The sequence below is a fragment of the Nothobranchius furzeri genome, chromosome 14 (genome assembly GCF_043380555.1).
Source record: "Nothobranchius furzeri strain GRZ-AD chromosome 14, NfurGRZ-RIMD1, whole genome shotgun sequence".
Lineage (NCBI taxonomy): Eukaryota > Metazoa > Chordata > Actinopteri > Cyprinodontiformes > Nothobranchiidae > Nothobranchius > Nothobranchius furzeri.
In genome coordinates this window covers 36,007,549-36,029,573 of record NC_091754.1, presented here as the reverse complement: position 1 = coordinate 36,029,573, position 22,025 = coordinate 36,007,549, and the positions used below count along the sequence as shown (strand labels likewise).

General features: G+C 49.0%; 1 protein-coding gene across 3 annotated transcripts; it reads left to right on the top strand.

The window, feature by feature from the left end:
• Positions 1 to 1,889: 1,889 nt before the first annotated feature.
• ankrd44 (ankyrin repeat domain 44) lies at positions 1,890 to 21,772 on the top strand. 3 transcript variants are annotated; one of them, XM_015965773.3, is made up of 28 exons: positions 1,890 to 2,118; positions 5,012 to 5,095; positions 10,027 to 10,105; positions 10,330 to 10,400; positions 10,540 to 10,740; positions 11,053 to 11,140; positions 11,301 to 11,443; positions 12,839 to 13,051; positions 13,151 to 13,229; positions 13,308 to 13,422; positions 13,499 to 13,581; positions 13,930 to 13,993; positions 14,195 to 14,263; positions 14,335 to 14,475; positions 14,661 to 14,726; positions 14,949 to 15,060; positions 16,461 to 16,532; positions 16,622 to 16,823; positions 18,504 to 18,591; positions 18,679 to 18,796; positions 18,881 to 19,103; positions 19,215 to 19,302; positions 19,377 to 19,460; positions 19,537 to 19,682; positions 19,760 to 19,842; positions 19,936 to 20,018; positions 20,091 to 20,182; positions 21,153 to 21,772. In XM_015965773.3, exons 1-28 carry the CDS (start codon positions 2,092 to 2,094, stop codon positions 21,410 to 21,412), a joined length of 3,174 nt encoding a protein of 1,057 aa, XP_015821259.1. In that variant the 5' UTR covers positions 1,890 to 2,091; the 3' UTR covers positions 21,413 to 21,772. The 3 variants fall into 3 exon arrangements, with proteins under 3 accessions (XP_015821259.1, XP_054602544.1, XP_015821260.1); XM_054746569.2 differs by having other exon boundaries at positions 13,885 to 13,993; XM_015965774.3 differs by having other exon boundaries at positions 13,885 to 13,993; positions 21,250 to 21,510.
• The last annotated feature ends 253 nt before the right edge of the window (positions 21,773 to 22,025 follow it).

Sequence of the window (22,025 nt, the reverse complement as noted above, 5' to 3'; positions counted from 1 at the left end):
AATGTAAACTTGAGTCAAGTTTAAAGAGACTACAAAAACCAAAATAATGCGTAAAAGATACAGACAAAACGTACATCTGAGTATTGCACAAGTACAGCAAATACACAGTGATTATTGCACTCGAGTTAGCATGTGTAGGTTTACGATTTACCAGTGTAGATTTAGGCTCTGGTGGTGTTATTTGGCTATGAGTCAGAAAAGGGTAGAATGCCTTCGTCCAGGTCAGGGATAAGGTCCTGCCCCAAGTGGAGGAGTTTAAGTATCTCCGGTACTTGTTCACAAGTGATGGAAAGATGAAGCGTGAGATCGACAGGTGGATTGGTGCTGTGTCTGCGGGTCGTGGTGAAGAGAGCTGAGCCGGAAGGCAAAGGTAAAAGCGGCAGAAATGAGCTCTCCCTTAGAGTTGAGGTGAGAAGCTCGGTCATCCGGGAGGGGCTCGGAGTAGATCTGCTGCTATTCTACATCAGGAGAAGCCAGTCTGGGCATCTGGTCTGGATGCCTTATTGGTGAAGTTTTCTGGGCACGTCCAACCAGGAGGAGACCTAAAGGAAGACCCAGGACACACTGGAAGGACAATGTCTCTCAGCTGCGCCGGGTCTCTCAGACCCAATTCCAGAGGAGCGGAAGAAAATGGATGGATGGTATTCTTTTTCTTTCTGGGGTTGTGGGCTTGTTTTGATTCTGATTTCTTGTTTATTTTCTGTGGCTTTGGTCCAGCTGGGTAAAGAACAAGAGGCAGATGTGAATCTAAACCCAGTGGGATCGCTGACAACTGGAGCCTTAGAGGGGTGGCCACCTCAGTGCCTCAGGGGAAGACCTCTCCCACTTGAATACAACTTCATGTTCTCTTAAATCTCACATCTCATTTACTCAAGACATAAATGTAAGACTTAATGAGTAAATAAAGAAATCACAGTTTAAAAATATGTTGCTGCTGCTCACCATTTTCAGAAAAAGGTACAAACATGTTTTTACGATGGCAACTTTAGTCCTAAATTGTAAAACGTGTTGAAATGATCAAAATAACTGAAATGCTTTATTTTCAGAGAAACTTTAGTTTCTAAAATTTGAAGTAAATGTTTTGAATGCAGCTTTTTTAATGACAAAGGAGTTTACAAAAAGCACAGCTAAAGCCTAAACACCCCCAGAGTTACCTTAAAACGTTCATGTGGGCCCCCAATGAAAGTGTTCTGGGGGCGCCACTGGATGCAGACATCATTCAGACACATCTGGTGCTGTTTGGACCAGCGGTATTTTCCTTGCACCCTGCTAGAGCACTGGTTACCTAACCTTTTTCCTTGAGGACCCCCTTGCCCATGTCCAACATAAGCCAGGAGCCAGGACCCCAACTCCTACACACATGCACATGTTAAGTGTGATCTTTTGCAATCTTTATGCAGTTATAACTTTTATATGAAGTTTTAATTACACTGTGTTATTGAGATTTTATAAATCATAATTTCTTTTTTTACAAATACACTTTTTCTAACCTCTGACCCCCTTAGGGGCCCCCGACCCCATTGGGAAACACTGCTCTAGCGTGCGCACTTTGCAGTGTGTGGTGTGAACACTAGGTGGCACCGACGGAGGCAGATGGATCAATAGTGATGCTTCGCTCTGTCCTCCGCACATCGGAAAGGAGGAGAGAAGCCGCGACTTCCTGTGTGATCTCTGCTCAGCTGACTTCAGCCTGCCTGCCTCTCCGGGAGATCCCTGCTTCTGCGGACCGGGGAAAGGAGAGGCTTCTGGGGGTGGTGTGGAGCTCCAAAAGGCGCCGGGAACCTCCGTGTAGGAGCAGCAGCCATCAGTGCGCATTGTTTACACCGGCGGGTCCAGCTTTTCCTGTTTCTCCGGTTCTTAGCGACTCCGCGCGGCTGCCTCAGCTGAGCAGCGTCGCCCCGGATCGCGTCAGTGAAGCGGGGCTGATGGCCGCTGTGCACGGCCCGGCCTTCATCACCCGCCTGTGTGCATCTTCCAGCGCTAAAGCCTCTCCGCCCAGTCGCGCGTAGAGCTGCGGGGAGAGGAGACGGGAAAGGCGCGCACCGTGCACCGTGCTGCGGTGACGCGCAGAGTGGATGTGCAGACCCGGAGATGGCTGTTCTGAAGCTGGCCGACCAGGTAGGAGCCGCTAGCCGCTGTTAGCTTAGCATCAGCATCCCTGCTCTAAATGTGTTTTTGTCGTAATAACAGCAGAGAGCGCATTCACACGAGCTCCGCTGCCCCAAAGCTGCAAACACGAGTGGGTTTTGTGTCTAAAGCAGGACTCTGATGCTTGCTCCTCAGCTCAGAGGAGGAAGCAGACGTGTCTCACCTCCACTAGAGCTAACGGTTAGGGAGTTCTTCACCGTGTTCAATCTCATTCAGCTTTACGCACATTTAGCAGCGTTTGTTTTAACTGTAGCTCACCTGAATGAGAGCCTTTCCTCTCATGAACCACAGTCTGGTCTCTTCTGAAGCCCTGGACCGGGTCTGTAGGGGGTCTGGGCTGTCCCTGTCCAGTCCCGATCCAGGGACAAGGTCTCAGCCTGGAGGGGAGGGTTTGGGTTGGAGACCTTTGCTTTTTTGCAGATGATGTGGTTCTGTTGGCATCCTCTCGTGGTGACCTGCAGTGGGATAGTACACAGCCAGGTGGGGCCCAGCCGGGACCATGTTAAATGTGAATATTCTTACAGCACAAGTGTTCACCTTTAAAACCAGAGAAATGCAACAAAGATCCTGTTCTGATAAGATGTTGGTCTCAAGGAGAAATACTTTGCCACCAGCCTCGCTAAAACATTTCATTCTGCTCTGCTCTGGAGCTTCTGAACTCTGGGATTTGACGAAGTTGTTGGTTTTTAATACCACAGCTGTTTAATAGGTTTATGGCGTCTAATCTGGACCACCTTAATGTTCTGTTGTCGAGCAGACATCTCTCCTGGCTAGAGAAACTTCAGTCTGTATCAGATGTGTGTGTGTGTGTGTGTGTGTGTGTGTGTGTGTGTGTCCCACAACTATAGGACTTCCTGTTATTTTCAGACAACACGCTGACGATGACTGATAACTGGATGCCTCCACTCAGCACAGAACCCTCTGGTTTATAACAGATTTATTTTACCGGAGGAGAGCACCAACAGATTATATTTACAGCAATTTCTGGACAACTTCATTCACCATTTTAAAGCTGAGCCTTTCATGTTTCTGTGAGGCGTGTCACAGAGCCATGTCTCCTGGCTCTCTCTGTGTGTGTGTGTGTGTTTACTGCATGCCTGAGGAATGACAGCAGATTTAATCTCATGTGGGAGGATTGTGTAGAATAACTTTGGTTTCTGGTCCTTGACCACATACCTGATGGCTTCCACGGCCATCTAACCGTAGAAGACACATCCCAGGGCTCTGGCTCGGCTGGACGTACAGACTTGGATGTAATATTTCACACGTTTGCAGCTGAGAGTCACGACTAGCAGCTTCTCGGAGCACTAACGTATTCCCCTGAAGGATCATGTTTTAAACTACTCCAGAGATTAAACGAGGGCTGAACTCCTTTTATGTCAGCAGGTGAACCTTCATGTTACACATGAATGGAGAAAAGACAAATCCTGACATTTGAACTGATTTATGGTTCTAGTTCTCAACAGTTTCTACTTCGTCTGCCCCGGTCCTCTCAGTACTCACTTTATATTCCCATTTTGTGGTTCATCTAATTTAAAGAGGTATTTTAAATGCGGCCAGCATAGTTTAGACTTATCGAGGAATTTGAAGTAAACTCACTTATTGACTTTAGCCCGATTCTAATGACCCGAAGAACACTTTCTCATTGTTGTGGTTTCTCGTGGATCTGGGTCACAGTGTGTGTGTGTGTGCGTGCGTGTGTCTGTGCTCTAACAAAGACTGGTTATGCTTGAGTTTCCCTGCAGGGATCAGACTCCAGGACGACCAGCAGAAAGACCAAATGTCACTTCCTGCCTGGCCTCTGCTCTCCCTCACATCAAGCATTTTGTTTGCTTATGAAACTGCAGCTGTAGATCCGAATAGTTTCTGACTCTTTCGTTATTGGTGTGTTTGGCTTCCTGTTTCCCTGTGGCGGCACTGACCCAGTCTGGACAGTTAAACGCTGTTTGAGCTGCACCAAACCGCTCCCTTCTTCTCCGACTTGATGAAACAGAAACTGCTGGTGATGAACGTCCCCTGCTGTGAAGCACGGAGTTGGCAGCATCATTGTCGTGCTTGTTAACCTGATTTAGGCTTTTTGCACATTTGCGTTCAGATAAGAGGCCGATGATGGTTTCTTATAACAGGATTGGTCCGATGAGGAAGTTACGCCGTGTTTGTAAAGCAGAAGTGAAACGCTGCTCTGTGGTTGGTTCCTCTCTTGTGTTTCTGAGAAGGAGAGACTGCAACAGGAAGTGAGGCAGGAGGTAGCAGAAACTCGACAGGAAGTGCAGTGTGGCTTGCTCTGCACAATCTGATCTTCCAGCCTCCCAGGTTCTGCTCAGCAGCCTCAACACTCCTCTGATCTGAGATAAGGGTTATTCTCATGATCTTTGTCCAGTTTGTTATAAATGGACAGATTTGTGTTAAAACTACCAGGATGTTGACCCAAATGTCCCAAACCATCTCCTGTGTGGTCGTCCCACTGTCCTGAGCCATCCCGGTGGTGGTGATGGTCAGATCTGGTCAGGGTGAGATGATGATGATGCTCTATCATCCTAACACTAACCATGGTTTCTGACTGGTGCAAGAAACCCAGATCCCGTATTTATCTCGTGTGTGTGATGGTAGAAACATCAGTAAGGGTGACCTCCATGCTGGGCCCGGTTCTCTGCACAAAGGTGATCGGTATCTAACAAGATTTTTCCAGAGCTGCTTGTCTGTGTAGCAACAGATAAAACTGAGTCTGATGCTTTTGTGAACATTGCAGCTTCAAGTTGTGCTCAGGCAGCACTTCAGATCATGAAAGGAATGAAGCCCCAGGGAACTGTTGATGAAATACTGTCACGCTTTGTCTTTTCTAACTTTACTTACTTCTCCCCAGCCTCCTCTCATCCAGGCGATCTTTAGCGGAGACCCCGAGGAGATCCGTATGCTCATCTACAAGTCTGAAGACATCAATGCTCTGGTGAGGACACAAACTTTTGTTCTTGCAAAGAAACTTTTGACTTCATCAGTCCCTGAAGTAGGCTGCAAACTCAGCCCCTCAGTCTTACTATTTACACATTTAATGGCCACTGATGCTGACTTACATGTTGCTTACTGTATCAAGATTGTTCCCGATTCATCTGATGTCCACATAAACACACAGTTGCACCCGTCAAACCAGCACCCTGTAAACCTTGCTAGAGTCCGTCATTATCGGGGAAGATGTGAACTCATGTGGGAGAACCGTGCTTGAGACAGAAACTGGAGAAAGTTTACACACTTTCTGTCTGGAAAGCTGCAGCATCAATACTCTGTCTTTCTCAGCTGTACGTATAAAATAGTTCAGCCTTTGCTTCCTGTTTCAGGACTGCAGGTCAAGAGTCAGTGGAGCCTCCATCTGGTGTGTTTATTTACATATGTGCTTATGTGTGGCGCGGTATGGGGGCCAAAATTAAGACGACTGCCCAACAGCAGGAGGCTATATAAATTCTGAAGCAAACTACCGACCTGATTAATGATAAGCTGGCGCCGGTAACTGAGAGGCTGGCGCTGCTTACTGAGAAATAGCACCTTTACCGGCATTACTACTAGATACACTAGGGACTAGCAGCCCTCGGCTGGTCATTGACTGGTTCAGATACTCCCTCTGCTGTCTATTAGCATGGATAGGCTGGCATTAGCATCAGAGAGGCTAGCCATTAGCATGCCTAGGCATGCCACTAGCTGGATTTCCTACCCCTTTGACGGACCTTAAGCATAGAAAGGCTGGCATTAGCATCAGAGAGGCTAGCAACTAGCATGTCTCGGAGAGTCACTAGTCAGCTAGTGGCCAGCCTAGGCACGCTAATGGCTAGCCTCTCCAGCCCGTCCAGGCTAACGCTAGCCTATCCATGCTAATAGACAGCAGAGGGAGTGTGTGAACCAGTCAATTACTAGCCGAGGGCTGCTAGTCCCTAGCGTATCTAGTAGTAACGCCGGTAAAGGTGCTATTCCTCAGTAAGCAGCGCCAGCCTCTCAGTTACCGGTGGCAGCTTATCATTAATCAGGTTGGTAGTTTGCTTCAGAATTTATATAGCCTCCTGCTGCTGGACAGTAGTCTGAATTTTATGGCACGGTATGGGGGCCAAAATTAAGACTACTGCCCAGCAGCAGTAGGCTATATAAATTCCGAAGCAAACTACCGACCTGATTAATGATAAGCTGGCGCCAGTAACTAAGAGGTTGGCGCTGCTTACTGAGAAATAGCACCTTTACTGGCGTTACTAATAGATATGCTAGGGACTAGCAGCCCTCGGCTGGTCATTGACTGGTTCACACACTCCCTCTGCTGTCTATTAGCATGGATAGGCTAGCGTTAGCCAGGACGGGCTGGTGTTAGCATTGGAGAGGCTAGCCATAAGCGTGCCTAGGCTGGCCACTAGCTGGATTTCCTACCCCCTTGACAGACCATTAGCATGGATAGGCTGACATTAGCATCGGAGAGGCTAGCCATTAGCGTGCCTAGGCTGGCCACTAGCTGACTAGTGACTCTCCGAGACATGCTAATGGCTAGCCTCTCCTATGCTAATGCCAGCCTATCCATGCTTAAGGTCCGTCAAGGGCATAGGAAATCCAGCTAGTGGCATGCCTAGGCAAGCTAATGGCTAGCCTCTCTGATGCTAACACCAGACTATCCATGCTAATGGTCCATCGAGGAGGTAGGAAATCCGTCTAGTGGCCAGTCTAGGCACGCTAATGGCAAAGCTCTCCAATGCTAACACCAGCCCGTCCAGGCTAACGTTAGCCTATCCATGCTAATAGACAGCAGAGGGAGTGTGTGAACCAGTCAATAACCAGCCGAGGGCTGCTAGTCCCTAGCGTATCTATTAGTAACGCCAGTAAAGGTGCTATTCCTCAGTAAGCAGCGCCAGCCTCTTAGTTACCGGCACCAGCTTATCATTAATCAGATCAGTAGTTTGCTTCGGAATTTATATGGCCTCCTGCTGCTGGGCAGTAGTCTTAATTTTGGCCCCCATACCGCACCATAGGATTTTGGCCCCCATACCGCGCCATACTTACGTGGGAATGGAGACGTCCCTGTTCTCCGCTGGGCTTCTGCGGCAGAGGAACATCTCAACAGCTGACTAACCTTACATTTAGGTCCGGCTCCATCTCTTTGAACCATGAAGGAGTTTCAAATTCTAACCACAAAACCTCACACACCTCCTACCTGTGGGTAGATCACAAATCCTCCTGATGGAGACGGTGTCCATCTCCATCAGTCACCAGGTGACACCATGCACAGGACTCCACCACAGGGACACAGCAAGACATCTAGCTGTCACTCATGCATAGGACAAGTTAGCTTTTCCAACCCAACACTCATGTTTTGGTTTAGGGTGGAAACAACTAGGCTAGACTTAGCTCTGCAGGTCGGTTTAGCCACGGTCCACCTCAGCAGGTCTACCATTGACCCAAACTGTTTTAGGTCTGGCCAATCACAGCGCTCTATGTTTGTTAGGGGGGTTTAATGCTAGAGCTGCCTCGTCTTGTCTTCTTCTGCCTATCCGGGTCCGGGTCGCAGGGGCAGCATCCCAACTAGGGAGTTCCAGACCGTCCTCTCCCCTGTCACCTCCACCAGCTCCTCCAGTAGGACCTCAAGGCGTTCCTGGGCCAGTTCAGAGATGTACTTTCTCCAACGTGTCCTGGGTCGACCAGGGGACCTCCTGCCGGCAGGACATGCCTGGATCACCTCCCTGGGGAGGCGTCCAGGAGACATCCTAACAAGATTCCCAAACCACCTCAACTGACTCTCCTCGTCCTCGATATGGAGGAGCAGCGGCTCTACTCTTGAGTCTCTCCCGAATGTCCGAGCTCCTCACCCTATCCCTAAGGCTGAGCCCGGCCACCCCGCGGAGAAAGCTCAGCGGGGTGTTTTCTCCGCTAGAGCTGCAATGGAGAAAAACAACAAAGATGGTGTCGGCTCAGGAACGGCTTTGGCATCAACTTTGGATGAGTCCGTAGCTCATGGAGGTATCTTTATTTAGCTAAAGGATGCACTTGTGTCTTCTTCTACAGCATATGGTGGACTGCCCTGTTTACTGACTCAATGGCGATGAGTACAACACGATGTTTGTTGCTCTGAATGGTCTAAGTGCCGTGTGCAGACAGTTTGAAAGACACCCATAGATTTCCCCCCACAACTCGGTTGACTCGTGGCTAAGCTAGGAAACCCACACATGCATGGGGAACGTGCCGTCTCCACACAGAAAGGCTTCTGCTGGGATTCAAACCTGCAACCTTCTCGCTGTGAGGCAAAAGTGCTCCCATGAAGCCCTTGGAATAATGAACCAACCTTTATTTAAACAAAGGGATTTAAAACAAATCAAACCAACAACAGAGACCAATCACGAAGTGCTCACGTACACGAGACACAACGGCCGCATGAGGAAGTGCAATGGGGTTAAAAACGGTGTAGAGAGCATCAGCACAACTTTAATAATAATAATAATAATAATACATTTTATTTCAACAGCGCCTTTCTAAACACTCAAGGACACTTAACAGACAGAGATAAAATACACAACAATAAAAGAACAGCATAAAACAAACAGACGGATTGGAGCAAAGAGAGTAACTATTGGAATGCTAGACGGAACAGGTGGGTTTTGAGTCTGGTTTTAAAGAGAGTGAGGGAGTCAGTGTTACGGAGGTCAGAAGGGAGTGAGTTCCAGAGCTGGGGAGCAGAGCGACTGAAGGCCCTGCTCCCCATAGTGACCAGACGGAAAGGTGCGACAGAGAGGTAGATGGAGGAGGAGGACCTGAGGGAACGGGTTGAAGTTGAAGGATGAAGGAGGTGTGAGAGGTACGGGGGAGCTAGGTTATGGATGGCTTTGAATGTATATAGCAGAATTTTGAATTGGATTCTGGAAGTGACTGGGAGCCAGTGGAGCTGCTGAAGAACAGGGGTGATGTGGTGGAAGGAGGGAGTTCTGGTAATGATGCGGGCTGCCGAGTTCTGGAGAAGTTGGAGTTTACGGAGGGATTTGTGAGGAAGACCGAAGAGGAGAGCGTTGCAGTAGTCAATACGGGAAGTGATGAGGCTGTGGACAAGGATGGCGACCGAGTGAGTAGTGAGGGAGGGGCGTAGGTGGTTAATGTTACGTAGATGGAAGTAGGCAGACCGGGTGATATTGTTTATGTGGGACTGGAAGGATAGTGAGGAGTCGAGGATGACACCCAGACTCTTGACCAGAGGGGAGGGGGAAACTAAGGAGTTGTCGACAGGAAGTGTAAAGCTGTGGATTTTGGATAGTAAGGATTTAGTGCCGACAAGTAACATTTCTGTTTTATCACTGTTAAGTTTGAGGAAGTTTGATGTGAACCAGTCTTTGATTTCAGGTAAACAATTGGTGAGGGAGGAAGGAGGGAGTGAAGAGGAGGGTTTGGAGGATACATAGAGCTGTGTGTCATCCGCGTAACAATGAAAATGGATGTCAGATTTACGGAAAATATTTCCCAGGGGAAGAAGGTAAGTGATGAAAAGGAGTGGACCGAGAACAGAGCCTTGGGGGATGCCGGTAGTGACAGGGGAAGGATGGGAAGTGAAGGATTTGAGTTGAATAAACTGAGTACGGCCAGAGAGATATGAACGGAACCAATCAAGCGGGGTATGAGAAATGCCAAGGGAAGACAATCTATGGAGGAGGATGGTGTGAGAGATGGTATCGAAGGCCGAACTCAAGTCGAGGAGGATGAGGATGGAGAGCAGTCTAGCATTAGTGAAACTCAAACAAACCAAAGAGGTGCACAACTGCTTTAGGAAGAAACGCAACAGCTGGTTCAGTCTAAAGTCCAGAAGAACAACAGCTCTGGTTCTGGTCTGAGATCATTCCTGCTGATGGGACAGATGTTTGGTTCTTTCTCCTGCAGGATGCAGAGAAGCGCACCCCGCTGCATGCAGCAGCCTTCCTGGGAGACGCAGAGATCACCGAACTCCTCATCCTCTCCGGTAAAATAATCTGTTTTCTTCACAAGCAGAGCCAAGATGGAGACTCTGGATGTGAATAAATCACAAAACTAATAAGAAGTTCATCCTCGTGGAGATCATTTTAACTGTATATCTGCTCAGTGTTGAGGTTTTCTGAGTGTATGATCTGTGCTGTTTGCTGGTGAACAGTCTGGTTTAGTAGCTTGTATCACACACACGTCCACGCTGCTGTCTCCACGCTGCAGGAGCCCGGGTCAATGCCAAAGACAACATGTGGCTCACCCCTCTGCACCGCGCCGTGGCGTCCCGGAGCGAGGTAATCCCACTGAGACTTCCGTTCTTTATTCCTTGAGTATTAAACACTAAAGCTTCTAGTCTTTAGCAGCGGCTCCTGCAGGCGGCACACAGCCTTGCTGGGCGCCCTCCTAAAGGTGCTTTCTGACCTTCTTTCCCAGGATGCTGTGCGGGTTTTGATCCGCCACTCAGCGGATGTGAATGCCCGGGACAAGAACTGGCAGACGCCGCTGCATGTGGCTGCAGCAAATAACGCAATCCGATGCGCTGAGGTCATCATTCCTCTGCTAAGCAGCGTGAACGTGTCGGACCGCGGTGGACGCACGGCCCTGCACCACGCTGCTCTCAACGGCCACACTGAGGTACTGCAGACAGGACGGGTTCTGCTGGGTGATGTAACGGGAGGAAACGGGTGGGCAGGCGCAGCTGTTAGTGGGCTGTGCAGTTTGAAGCTGACACAATCATTCACAACAGTGCCAGATCTAAAATTATCATAAAGAGCAACAGATGAATGGGCAGCTCTCCGACTCTGTGCTCCACACTCTTTATGCAACAAGAGCTGAGCTGGGTTTAACGTTCCGTTGCATAAAGGCCGTCCCACTCACCGGTCCTGCTGCTGACACAGGAGACACCCCCATAACTCCTCTAATTCCTCCTCCTCTTGTGTCTGTCAGATGGTGAGCCTTCTGCTCGCTAAAGGAGCAAATATCAATGCCTTTGATAAGAAGGACGGCCGGGCGCTGCACTGGGCTTCTTTCATGGGTGAGACACAAAACAACAACAGAGATTATCACAGATTACAACCCACAGTGCATGCTTGCTGCGAAGCCCGGGTAGACTACAGCACAGCTATGTGAGGGTCGTTCACACTGGTGTTGTGCTAAGATCTTCGTGACTGTTGGTGTGCTGCTGCCCCCTGCAGGACACTTGGATGTGGTGTGTCTGCTGTTGAGTCAGGGCGCCGAGGTCAGCTGTAAGGACAAACGAGGATACACACCGCTCCACGCCGCAGCCGCCAGGGGGGAGATCACCGTGGTCAAGCATCTCCTCAACCTGGCTGTGGAGGTGAGGAGACACAGGAAGGCATATGGAGACACACAAAGACACAGGGAGACACACAAAGACACACAAAGACACACAAAGACACAGGGAGACACACAGAGACACACAGAGGCACACAGAGGCACACAGAGGCACACAAAGACACACAAAGGCACACAAAGACACACAGAGACACGGGACACAGGAAGACGCACAAAGACATGAGACATATAAGACACATGGAGACATTCAAAGACACACAGAGAGACACAAAGACACACGGAGACACAGGGAGACACACAAAGACACACAGAGACACACAAAGACACACGGAGACACAGGGAGACACACAAAGACACAGGGAGACACACAGAGACACAGGGAGACACACGGAGACACACGGAGACACACGGAGACACACAGAGACACACGGAGACACAGGGAGACACACAAAGACACAGGGAGACACATAGACACACAAAGACACAGGGAGACACACAAAGACACACAGAGACACACAGAGACACACAAAGACATGAGACATATAAGACACACGGAGACATTCAAAGACACACAGCAAAACCAGACTCAAAACCCACCTGTTCCGTCTAGCATTCCAATAGTTACTCTCTTTGCTCCAATCCGTCTGTTTGTTTTATGCTGTTCTATCTTTTATTGTTGTGTATTTTATCTCTGTCTGTAAAGTGTCCTTGAGTGTTGAGAAAGGTGCTGTTGAAATAAAATGTATTATTATTATTAAGTTTTAGACTAATCAGGGGAACCGTGCTCTCAGGGGCAATGATCAGACATTCAGTCTTTTCAGAGTTTAACTGAAGGAAGTTTTCTTCTAGCCAGCTGGTGATCGCTGATAGACACTCCAGTAATTCAGACAGTTTATAGAACTCAGAATCCTTAAAGGAGCAGTACAGCTGAATGTCATCTGCATATAGGTGATAAGAGACATTATGAAAAGTCACAGGCCAGGGAGATGCGCAGCAGCCGAGCAAGACAAATCTGATGTACAGACTCTCCTGTGTCCGTGTGTGTGTGTATGTGTGTGTGGGTGTGGGTGTGGGTGTGTGTAGTACATAGAGGGGTAATACATTTTTGACTTAACATGAACATTTCCACATCGTGATGACAGTCCTGGTCCCCACTGTGCAAAAAGCTCTAATATTGGTTTCAGAAGTTTGGTGTGAATGACCGTGTGGTTGGGGTTAGGGTTAGGGCAGTCACTAAAATTAGTAGAAGTCACCAAAGGGTCCCCACAAGTATAGAAATACAAGTGGAGTGTGAGTTTTTGTGGCGGTATCTAGTTGGAAATCTCTACCCAGGGGATCTTAATCCAACGTTGAGTCACACACACAGCTCTGACACACACATTCTCCCACTGTCATGCATCACTCTCCATGGTGACAGATCGACGAGCCCAACGCGTTTGGGAACACGGCGCTCCACGTGGCCTGTTTCAACGGTCAGGACGCCGTCGTCAGTGAACTCATCGACTATGGCGCCAACGTCAGCCAGTCCAACAACAAAGGCTTCACACCGCTGCACTTTGCTGCTGCCTCCACCCACGGAGCCCTCTGTCTGGAGTTCCTGGTCAACAACGGGGCAGACGTCAACGTTCAGGTACAGGAGTGTTGACAGTTCAGGGAGGTGACTAAAAACTGACCTGAGGTCTGATTTAGACCCAAATCCTGATCATCTTTTTGACTCTGCGTCTGTCAGAGTCGAGATGGGAAGAGCCCTCTCCACATGACGGCCGTTCACGGGCGCTTTACCCGCTCGCAGACCCTCATCCAGAACGGTGGGTCTCCTGTGCTGCTGCTGTCTCCTGGTCTTTTAACGCTACGTGCCGTCTTCATGCGTTCACGTTTTGTTTCAGGTGGAGAGATCGACAGCATGGATAAAGATGGCAACACTCCTCTCCACGTTGCTGCCCGCTACGGCCACGAGCTCCTCATCAACACGCTCATCACAAGTGGAGCAGACTGCACAAGGTGTGGCCTTCACCTGATTACTCGTGACAGATGCAACATTTAACCAGAGGCTAAACTTCTACATTTTTCTCTAAAGACGAGGAATCCATGGCATGTTTCCTCTCCATCTGGCTGCCTTGAATGCTCATTCTGACTGCTGCAGGAAGCTTCTGTCCTCAGGTAACCCAGCACCAGTCCGTAACGGGAAGACTTCACAACACAAGCTGTTCTAGCTGCTGTCTTTATGCATGAGATGGTCTTAGTTTAAACTTAAAAGGTTTAGCAGCCTGTTTGACTCCTGTCTCTATAGCAACGTACCTGGCTTTCTGTGTCGGCAGCTTTTATCCGTTTGTGTTTGATCTGACCCTCGTTTCCCCTCACCTGTCGCACTAAAACCTGTCTTTCTCTCCACACTTCCCTCCGTGGTGGCTGTTGCTGTGTCTTGTCTGGCCTCCCTCCATCTCCCTGTGCTGCCCTCTTCAGGTCGGAGGTTTAGCATAATGTGTAACGACTCGGTCCTGTCCGCAGGCTTCCAGATAGACACCCCAGACAGCCTCGGGAGGACGTGCCTGCACGCTGCGGCTGCTGGAGGGTTTGTCCCACTCTTACGTTATACATGACATGTCAGAGGTGACAATACACATTAACCTGCAGCCCACGAGGACGTTGTCCTACACGATTCATGAGCCTGAGACATGCCCACTCTGAGTTTAGCAGGTGTAGCTCAGAGGATTTCACAAACACTATTGTAATAATTACCCTGCTCATGTCTCCTCCTCTTGTCCCTGTGCAGCAATGTGGACTGTGTCAAACTGCTCCTGAGTAGTGGAGGAGAACACAACAAGGCAGACAAGTGTGGCAGGTAAAGACTCGAGTCTGCTAAGAACCTGTAGGGTTTATTATTTATGCTGATTATCCCGGCCTCTGCTTCAGGACTCCTCTCCATTATGCTGCTGCCAGCCGTCACTACCAGTGTCTGGAGACTCTGGTGGCTTGTGGCACTGATATCAATGCAACTGACCAGTGGGGGCGCTCTGCCCTGCACTACGCTGCAGCCTCAGACCTGGACAGGAGGTGAGACCGGAGCTGTTGGGCCTTTCCTCTTTAGCTATGCATACAGAGCCAATACACATGACCCTGGCAGGTCACCAGACTGAACAGGTGTTTGGACCGAGGGGTGATTCTGGTGAACTGGAGACATAATATCTGTGCAGCTGCACTGCTCCACTTTTAAACCCTCCTCTTCTTCATTCCAACAGGCGTCGCGTTGCTCTGGAGCCAGAAAGTGAAGGAGTCCAGGCTGAGAGGGAGAAGGAGGCAGCGCTGTAAGTTCATCAAAATAAACAGGGAACGTTTGGGTCAGACCCTCACAGACCTAGTATAACCGCTGATGCAGTGTGGTCCTTGGAACAGTACAAGCAGCCCGCGGACTCTGGAAAACACCAGATTCACTTAAAATCTGCAGAACTGCTCCAGTTGAGCGTGCCACCACATCTGGCCTCACCTGCATGGCGGTCATGTCAGTCAGAGTTTTGTTTGCATTGCAGATGTTTAGAGTTCCTGCTTCAGAGCGGAGCGACGGCCTCGCTGAAGGACAAGCAGGGCTACAGTCCGGTCCACTACGCTGCTGCCTTTGGGCACAGGCACTGTCTGGAACTGGTTAGCTCCCTAACACACACACACACACACACACACACACCGCATGTGAAGATCGAGCTTGTATTAAGTGTGTAAGTTTTTATTCTCTTGAATGATGCATAGCTGCAGTAGGATGACATCACCAGCCTAGACGTGCTTGCCCTGTCGCGGGAACGCACATCACCAATCACAGCCACATACTGAGTGGACCATCAGATCCTTTTATCACGCCTAGAGCATGACGTTGGCATCCGGGGCTCAGTGTTGCCGTGGTTTAAGTCCTACCTGTCAGACAGGACCTTTACTGTAAATATGGGGCAGTGCTGTTCGTCTCCAGCGAAACTTAGTTGTGGTATCCCTCAAGGTTCAGTTTTGGGCCCGCTCTTGTTCTCGCTGTATACGTTGCCTCTTGGCGCCATCTTTCATAAGCATGACATCTCGTATCACTTCTTTGCGGACGATGTGCAGATATATATCCCACTACATTCTCGAAGGCCATCGTTCATCATTTGACAAATTACTGAATTGTCTAAAAGATGTTAAAAACTGGCTACAACTGAACATTCTCAATTTAAATGACAAAAAGATGGAAATTGTCATTTTTGGGGACCCTGAGTACACCTGCTAATCATGTCGAGACTCGACTACTGCAACTCTCTTTACCATGGACTGGAGCAGTCATCAGTTCACCGCTTGCAGCTGGCTCAGAATGCGGCAGCTCACTTGCTGACAGGTAGGAGGCGCAGTGATCACATAACGCCGGTCTTACAAGCTCTTCACTGGCTCCCGATCACTTACAGGATTCAATTTAAAATGCTACTGATCTGTTTTAAGGCACAACACAATTTGGCCCCTCCATATCTGTCCGAACTCTTAAACACTCATGTCCCCAAACGAAACCTCCGATCATCCTCTCTACATCTATTATCTGTTCCCAAGTCTAGGCTGAAGTCCAAAGGCAACAGAGCTTTTTCTGTGGCCGCTCCCAAGCTCTGGAACAGCCTTCCCCTACAGATTAGGTCTGCTAACAGTCTTTCTGCCTTTAAGTCGCTTTTAAAAACCTACCTTTTTACCCTTGCTTTTAACTGATTTCATCGTTGGAAATGTTCTATATAAATAAACTTGACATTGAGTAAATGATCTGAAATGAGAGCGATGAGGCTACTTTTAAATACATTCATTACATTGTTTATTATCAATGTACTTCCTGAACATGCAATGTTTTATGCAGATGAATGTAGAAATGACATAAATAGAGAGAGAAAACAACATAAAAGATAATAAACACCTAAAGAATGTGTTGCTATGTTCTATTCCTAAAGTTTTGCAGTGGGGCAAAAACATGTGATGTAGAAAATCCCCATCTGATCCTTGTCTCATCCCTATCATCCCTGTCTTGTTGGTTTTGTTGTGACCTGCAGCTCTTAAACAGAGAGGATTGTCACCATGACGATTCTGAATCTCCTAAATCCAGGAGCCCGCTGCATCTCGCTGTGAGTCCAAACATGCAGACGAATGTGACCTCATTCTGGATTTATTCGTCTGTTAGGGGTCGGTTACACACTTGCTTGTTTCTCCTCAGGCGTACCACGGTGATGCTCAGGCTCTGGAGGTGCTCTTGCAGGGTCAGAGAGAGGTGGATCAGGGGGATGAGGCCGGGAGGACCCCTCTGGCCTTGGCAGCCTTACGGGGCCACACTGACTGCGTTCACACACTCCTCAGCCAGGGGGCGTCACCACACTCCACCGATAAGCAGTATGGACGCACGCCTGTGCATCTGGCAGGTGGGCACAGAGACTTGACGTTTTGAAGCGGTCCTAGAATTTGAATCCACATTTACCTTGTTGAATATAGAATCAAAATCAGAAGGGTTTTATTGCCATATGTGTGAGAGATCACATTACGACATTGCTGCGGTACTTGGTGCAAAAAGAAAGATAAAAATAAGAGATAAGCAGTATAGAGAATATAGGCATCGAGGGTGGTCAAATGTAGCATACCAAAAGTCTGTTGTAAAGGAGAGGGAGAAGCACTTCATCATGAGTATGTAATATGTAAAACACACCTCCTTACATTTGCATGTCTCATTTCAGCTTAAGTACTTTATAACACTGGTCATGGCCTTGCAAACTGCAGAACAATGCTAGCCTGAGCTACTGCTAAAGCTATCTATAGCTACTCCTGATGCTAACCCCAGCTACTGCTAATGCTGTCTCAAGCTACTCCTGATGCTAACCCCAGCTACTGCTAATGCTGTCTCAAGCTACTCCTGATGCTAACCCCAGCTACTGCTAATGCTGGCCAGCTATTGCTAATGCAAGGGGGGGGGGGGATAAGGGTGGAAAACATCGGTCTCCCGAGAGCTCCACAAGCCGATAGTCGGAACCCAGCTCCACCAACATGTTATATTTCAACCCATTTTCTAAAGTGCAGCATTGTGTTAAATGCAAAATGAAGTGGAGACTCCTTGGACGCTCTATTAGTGCAATTAATGCCACAGCAAGTCATTTTGTCCAACAATTGCACAAATAATATCCAAAAAAGAATACACAATCACAGAGACTCAAAATCCTGGAACAGTTTTCAGGCGAGACCGAGGCTCTACTGAGGCCTTTCCACGGAGCTAGCTCTGTGGTCTCGTGGGTCTAATGCTCATTAAGTATACAGAATTTTAGGCTTTTAATACACTTAAACAGAAGAGTGAGAAAAAAATTCACCCCCCTCAGAGTTGTCATGAGTGTAAACTAGATCATTTAAACCAAAAACATGTTTTGGTAACAGGCTGTAAACATGTTTATTTCTGCTGTGAAATTGGTATTTTTAACATGGGAGTCAATGAGGATTTGCTCGCTTCTGACACCAGCCCCCTAGTGGATGACGGTGGAACTGCAATTCATTTCATTTCCGGGTTTGCCTCAATTTTTCACCCGCATTGTGGGGGCTTGCTGCCAACGCTTTCCCAAGCTACTGCTAACATTAGCCTACGTCACTGCCAGTGCTAATCCAAGCTTCTGCTAATGTCCTTGTTGGATGACCGGAAACAAAGAAAGAATATTGGAGCACCACTGACATTCCAGGATGTACTGGGATTATCCATGAATTAATTCCAGATAGATCCACAGCTTGAAGCCCTTGTCCATTTCCTGGTTTGTCTGCATAACCACGCTCCACAACCAACCCAAAAAACCTTTAGGATGCCTTGAAATGTCTTCTGGAACAACTAATGTCATAATGTGTGTTATTCAGATAGCGGGTCACTCAGACTGAATGACTTTAAACACTGGTGTATAAAAACTTACTGTAGCCCTCTGAAAAGGACAGCTTTCCTTCATGACTCGCACTCCTCCTCTGACTACTGTGTAGTGAACACCTGTAGGTGGTTATTCTGCTGTTTGCTGATGTGAAGTAGTTGTCACATTTTCATTTATCCAACCACATAAACACACTTCTGTCTGTGTGCTCAGTGATGAACGGCCATACGACATGTGTGCGTCTCCTGCTGGAGGAGTCCGACAGCTCAGACCTCATAGATGCTGCAGATTTTCAGGGACAGTGAGTTTTTTTTTCTCTCCTTGCTGTTTTCTTATCTCAACGATTCTTTGTGTTTATGCTATAAAACTACGCCTTCATCCTCTGCAGGACTCCTCTGATGCTGGCCGTGGCGGGAGGTCACCTAGACACTGTGTCACTGCTGCTGGAGCGGGACGCTCATGTCAACATGGCCAACAGCCACGGCCTTACTGCGCTGCACCTGGGGGTGAGGCCCTAATCGGTTGTTTTGAGTTGTTGTTGATCGTGTGTGAACTCACCTGGTTGGATCTGAATGCCGTGTCTGCACCAGCTGCTGTGTGGTCAGGAAGAGTGCGTTCAGTGCTTGCTGGAGCACGAAGCTTCGGTTTTGCTCGGTGACTCTCGGGGTCGCACAGCCATCCACCTGGCTGCTTCACGAGGCCACGCCTCCTGGCTTAGCGAGCTCCTGAGCATCGCCTGCTCCGAGTCGCCCTCTCTTCCGCCTCTGAGGGACCACGGTGGATACACGCCGCTGCACTGGGCCTGCTATTACGGTCCGTGGCAGCACAACCCATCAGACATGCTTTCACTGATTAGTTTTGTATTCAAGAGCCAAACTGAACTCGAAGCACGCTGGGTCTCAGTAAAATGGTTTGTCTGTGCAGGCCATGAGGGATGTGTTGAGGTCCTGTTGGAGCAGAAGGGCTGTCGCTGTATTGATGGGAATCCCTTCACCCCTCTGCACTGCGCCGTGTAAGTCCCTCTGGGTCTCAGACGAGTCTTTTTGACAGCAGATAGCTGAATTTCCGTTTGTGCTTACCTGTCAGGCTGAATGATCATGAGCCGTGTGCGTCGCTTCTGCTGGAGGCCATGGGCTCAGATATCGCAGGCTGTGGGGACGCCAAGGGCAGGTGCGACACTGTCACTTTGGCGGTTTGAGTCTGCAGCTGTTGGTCTCCACCGCATTATCAGGTTTTGTTCTTGCAGGACGCCTCTTCATGCCGCAGCGTTCGCTGGACATGTGGATTGCGTCAACCTGCTCCTTTCCCATGATGCACCTGTGGACTCGGTGGACCAGTCGGGCCGCTCAGCACTGATGATGGCAGCAGAAAAGGGTCGGGCGGAGACTGTCGGTACGGTGGGAAGTAGATCTGCTGCAGGCTGTTTCTTGTGCCCGCTGTACGTTTCTGAGTGTGTTCTTGTGCTCCAGAGGTGCTGTTGACCAGCGCCGGTGCCAGCCTCAGTCTCGCAGACCAAGATGGCAACACGGCTCTACATCTGGCCTGCAGTAATGTAGGTGGCCGTGACAGGGCAGTGCCTTTTGGCCTCTTATTTAACTGAAGTATCCGGATTGTGTGGCTGAGCTGAAGTTTGTTCCTGCTTTAGGGAAAAGAAGAGTGTGTGTTGCTGATCCTGGAGAAGCTGTCCGATGCGTCCCTCATAAACGCCACTAATGCAGCTCTGCAAACGTGAGTTTCTGAATCTGAACATTAGGGCTTTCATTTGATAAGAACAAACATCTAAAACCCACTGTTCCTCAGTCCGCTCCACCTGGCGGCCCGAAGCGGGTTGAAGAAAGTCGTCCAGGAGCTGCTGTCTCGAGGAGCCAGCGTTCAGACGGTGGACGAGAACGGTAGGACAGGCCTGCCTCCTGCATGAATGCTTTCTCTGCTGCAGCGTCAACGCCGCGCTGGTGCTGGGACATCAGCCGTGGGCCCGTTAAGCGATTCCCACTGGTCACAGCCAACGTGGAGTTGAACTGAAACGTGCATCTCTATGCTTGCATCAGTGTTGAGACTTTAAAGCCTAGTTTAAACATCTCCATCCGGGTGAGTCGTGCACATGCACCGATGGAGGCGTTTCCCCTTCAGACCGGTCTTGTGTAGATGCATCATGGTGGTGCACGTCTGCACCGCAGCTCCAGATGCATAAACTAGGCTTTAGGACAGGAGTTTTATGTAAATGTTCTGCCTTTTGTATTATGTCTACTAGAGACCTATGAGGCTCACAGCTGGAGCTGCTCTTCACTATTCATGCTGACTGTTTACTTTCTGTGTGTTCATTAAACTCAGGGCTGGATGTCATTTTGAAATAAAAAAAAGCCCAAAGTTCACTGAAGCCGACAAATTAGCTTAATTAGCCTGGTTAGCCTAATTAACCAGGAGATAAACAGTGCGATAAGCTTCACCCGACTCCTCTAAAGCGTGCTTTTAAGTTAATTTCTGTGTAAAGTTTAATAGTCACTGCCGTTCGTCCTGAACAGCCTCTGTTTGGAGAAATAGAGTTGTAGCTCTGATGAACTAACAGACCTGAGCCCTGGATGAACTGGAAGGGCTGCTGGTGATATTTATCTCAGGATTCGACCCGCTCGCTGCTTCAGTAAAACAGGATCAGGTCCCGATTCAGCGCAGACTTTTATTTTGGTGACTGTCTCCAGCCCTGACTGGTCTTTGTGCCTGATGTGTCTCTCCTCGTGTTTGAACTGTCAGCTGGCTGAAAACTAATGGAATGCTGCTCCGTCTTTGTTTTCTGCGTCACCTTCCCTGCGTCCTCCGTGTCCCCGTCTTCTCCCTCCCCCGCCTTGTTCTGTCTCTCTGCCTCAGGACTGACCCCTGCTCTGGCTTGTGCTCCTAGCAGAGAGGTGGCTGACTGTCTGGCTCTCATTCTGGCTACCATGATGCCTTTCTGCTCCCCTTGCAGCTCCGGAGCTCCCTCCCCAGGCTCCCTGCTGAGGCAGCTGCCCCACCAGGGCAGTAAAGGCGTGGCCTCTGAGCCCCGTGGGCCACGCAGCCCCAGGAACCCCTCAGGACCCTCCAGCGAAGGAACCACTGAAAATGACTCAGAGGACTCTGAAACCTTTTGACCTCCACAACAAACTCTGGTCGATTACCTCAAGCACAGAACTTCCTCCTGAAAGGATGCTCGTCTGCGTGGAGGCGGGTGGGAAGTGGCTCCTGGAGCTCTGGGGGATTCAGGATTCAAATCAAATAAATAAATTCTCCAGAACATAAAAAAAATCTTTAAATAACAAACAAGTTTGGGTAACAAGGACCCCCCCCCCCTTGTACTGTCCTGGAGCAGTGGCTGTAGACGGCTCACTGATGGGTACTGGTACTGGTCATACCCAGGCCCACCTTGGTACTAGCATCGCCGCTCTAATGCTCAAGTTTCCTTTTTAAAAGCCATTTTTACCCGTTTGTACAAAATGAAGATAATTTAGAAAGCTGCGTGTAATTTTCGACTTTTTAACGTTTGCATTGTTTCACCAAACGTCCGACTTCCTGGTGTTGTACCACCCTGTACCGGAACACGGACAGGAACATTTTACACGGTTGGAAAAGCTGATGGAACTGGTCCTGGAGTGTGAGTCACAGAGATGTTCACTAGTGTAGAGGTTCACCATGTGGTCCAGCGGGGACATCTCTGCCCCACGCACATCCTCCCACTGGGGTGATGGCGATGGGCGGGGTCTGGAG

What these genes read in the sequence shown, in the direction of transcription:
- ankrd44 (XM_054746569.2), top strand. Translation starts at nt 2,092, where the DNA reads ATGGCTGTTCTGAAGCTGGCCGACCAG. An exon ending in AGTGGAGCAGACTGCACAAG is followed by an intron (nt 13,423 to 13,498) that starts GTGTGGCCTTCA and finishes TTTTCTCTAAAG; the next exon opens with ACGAGGAATCCATGGCATGT. An exon ending in TACATCTGGCCTGCAGTAAT is followed by an intron (nt 19,843 to 19,935) that starts GTAGGTGGCCGT and finishes TTCCTGCTTTAG; the next exon opens with GGAAAAGAAGAGTGTGTGTT.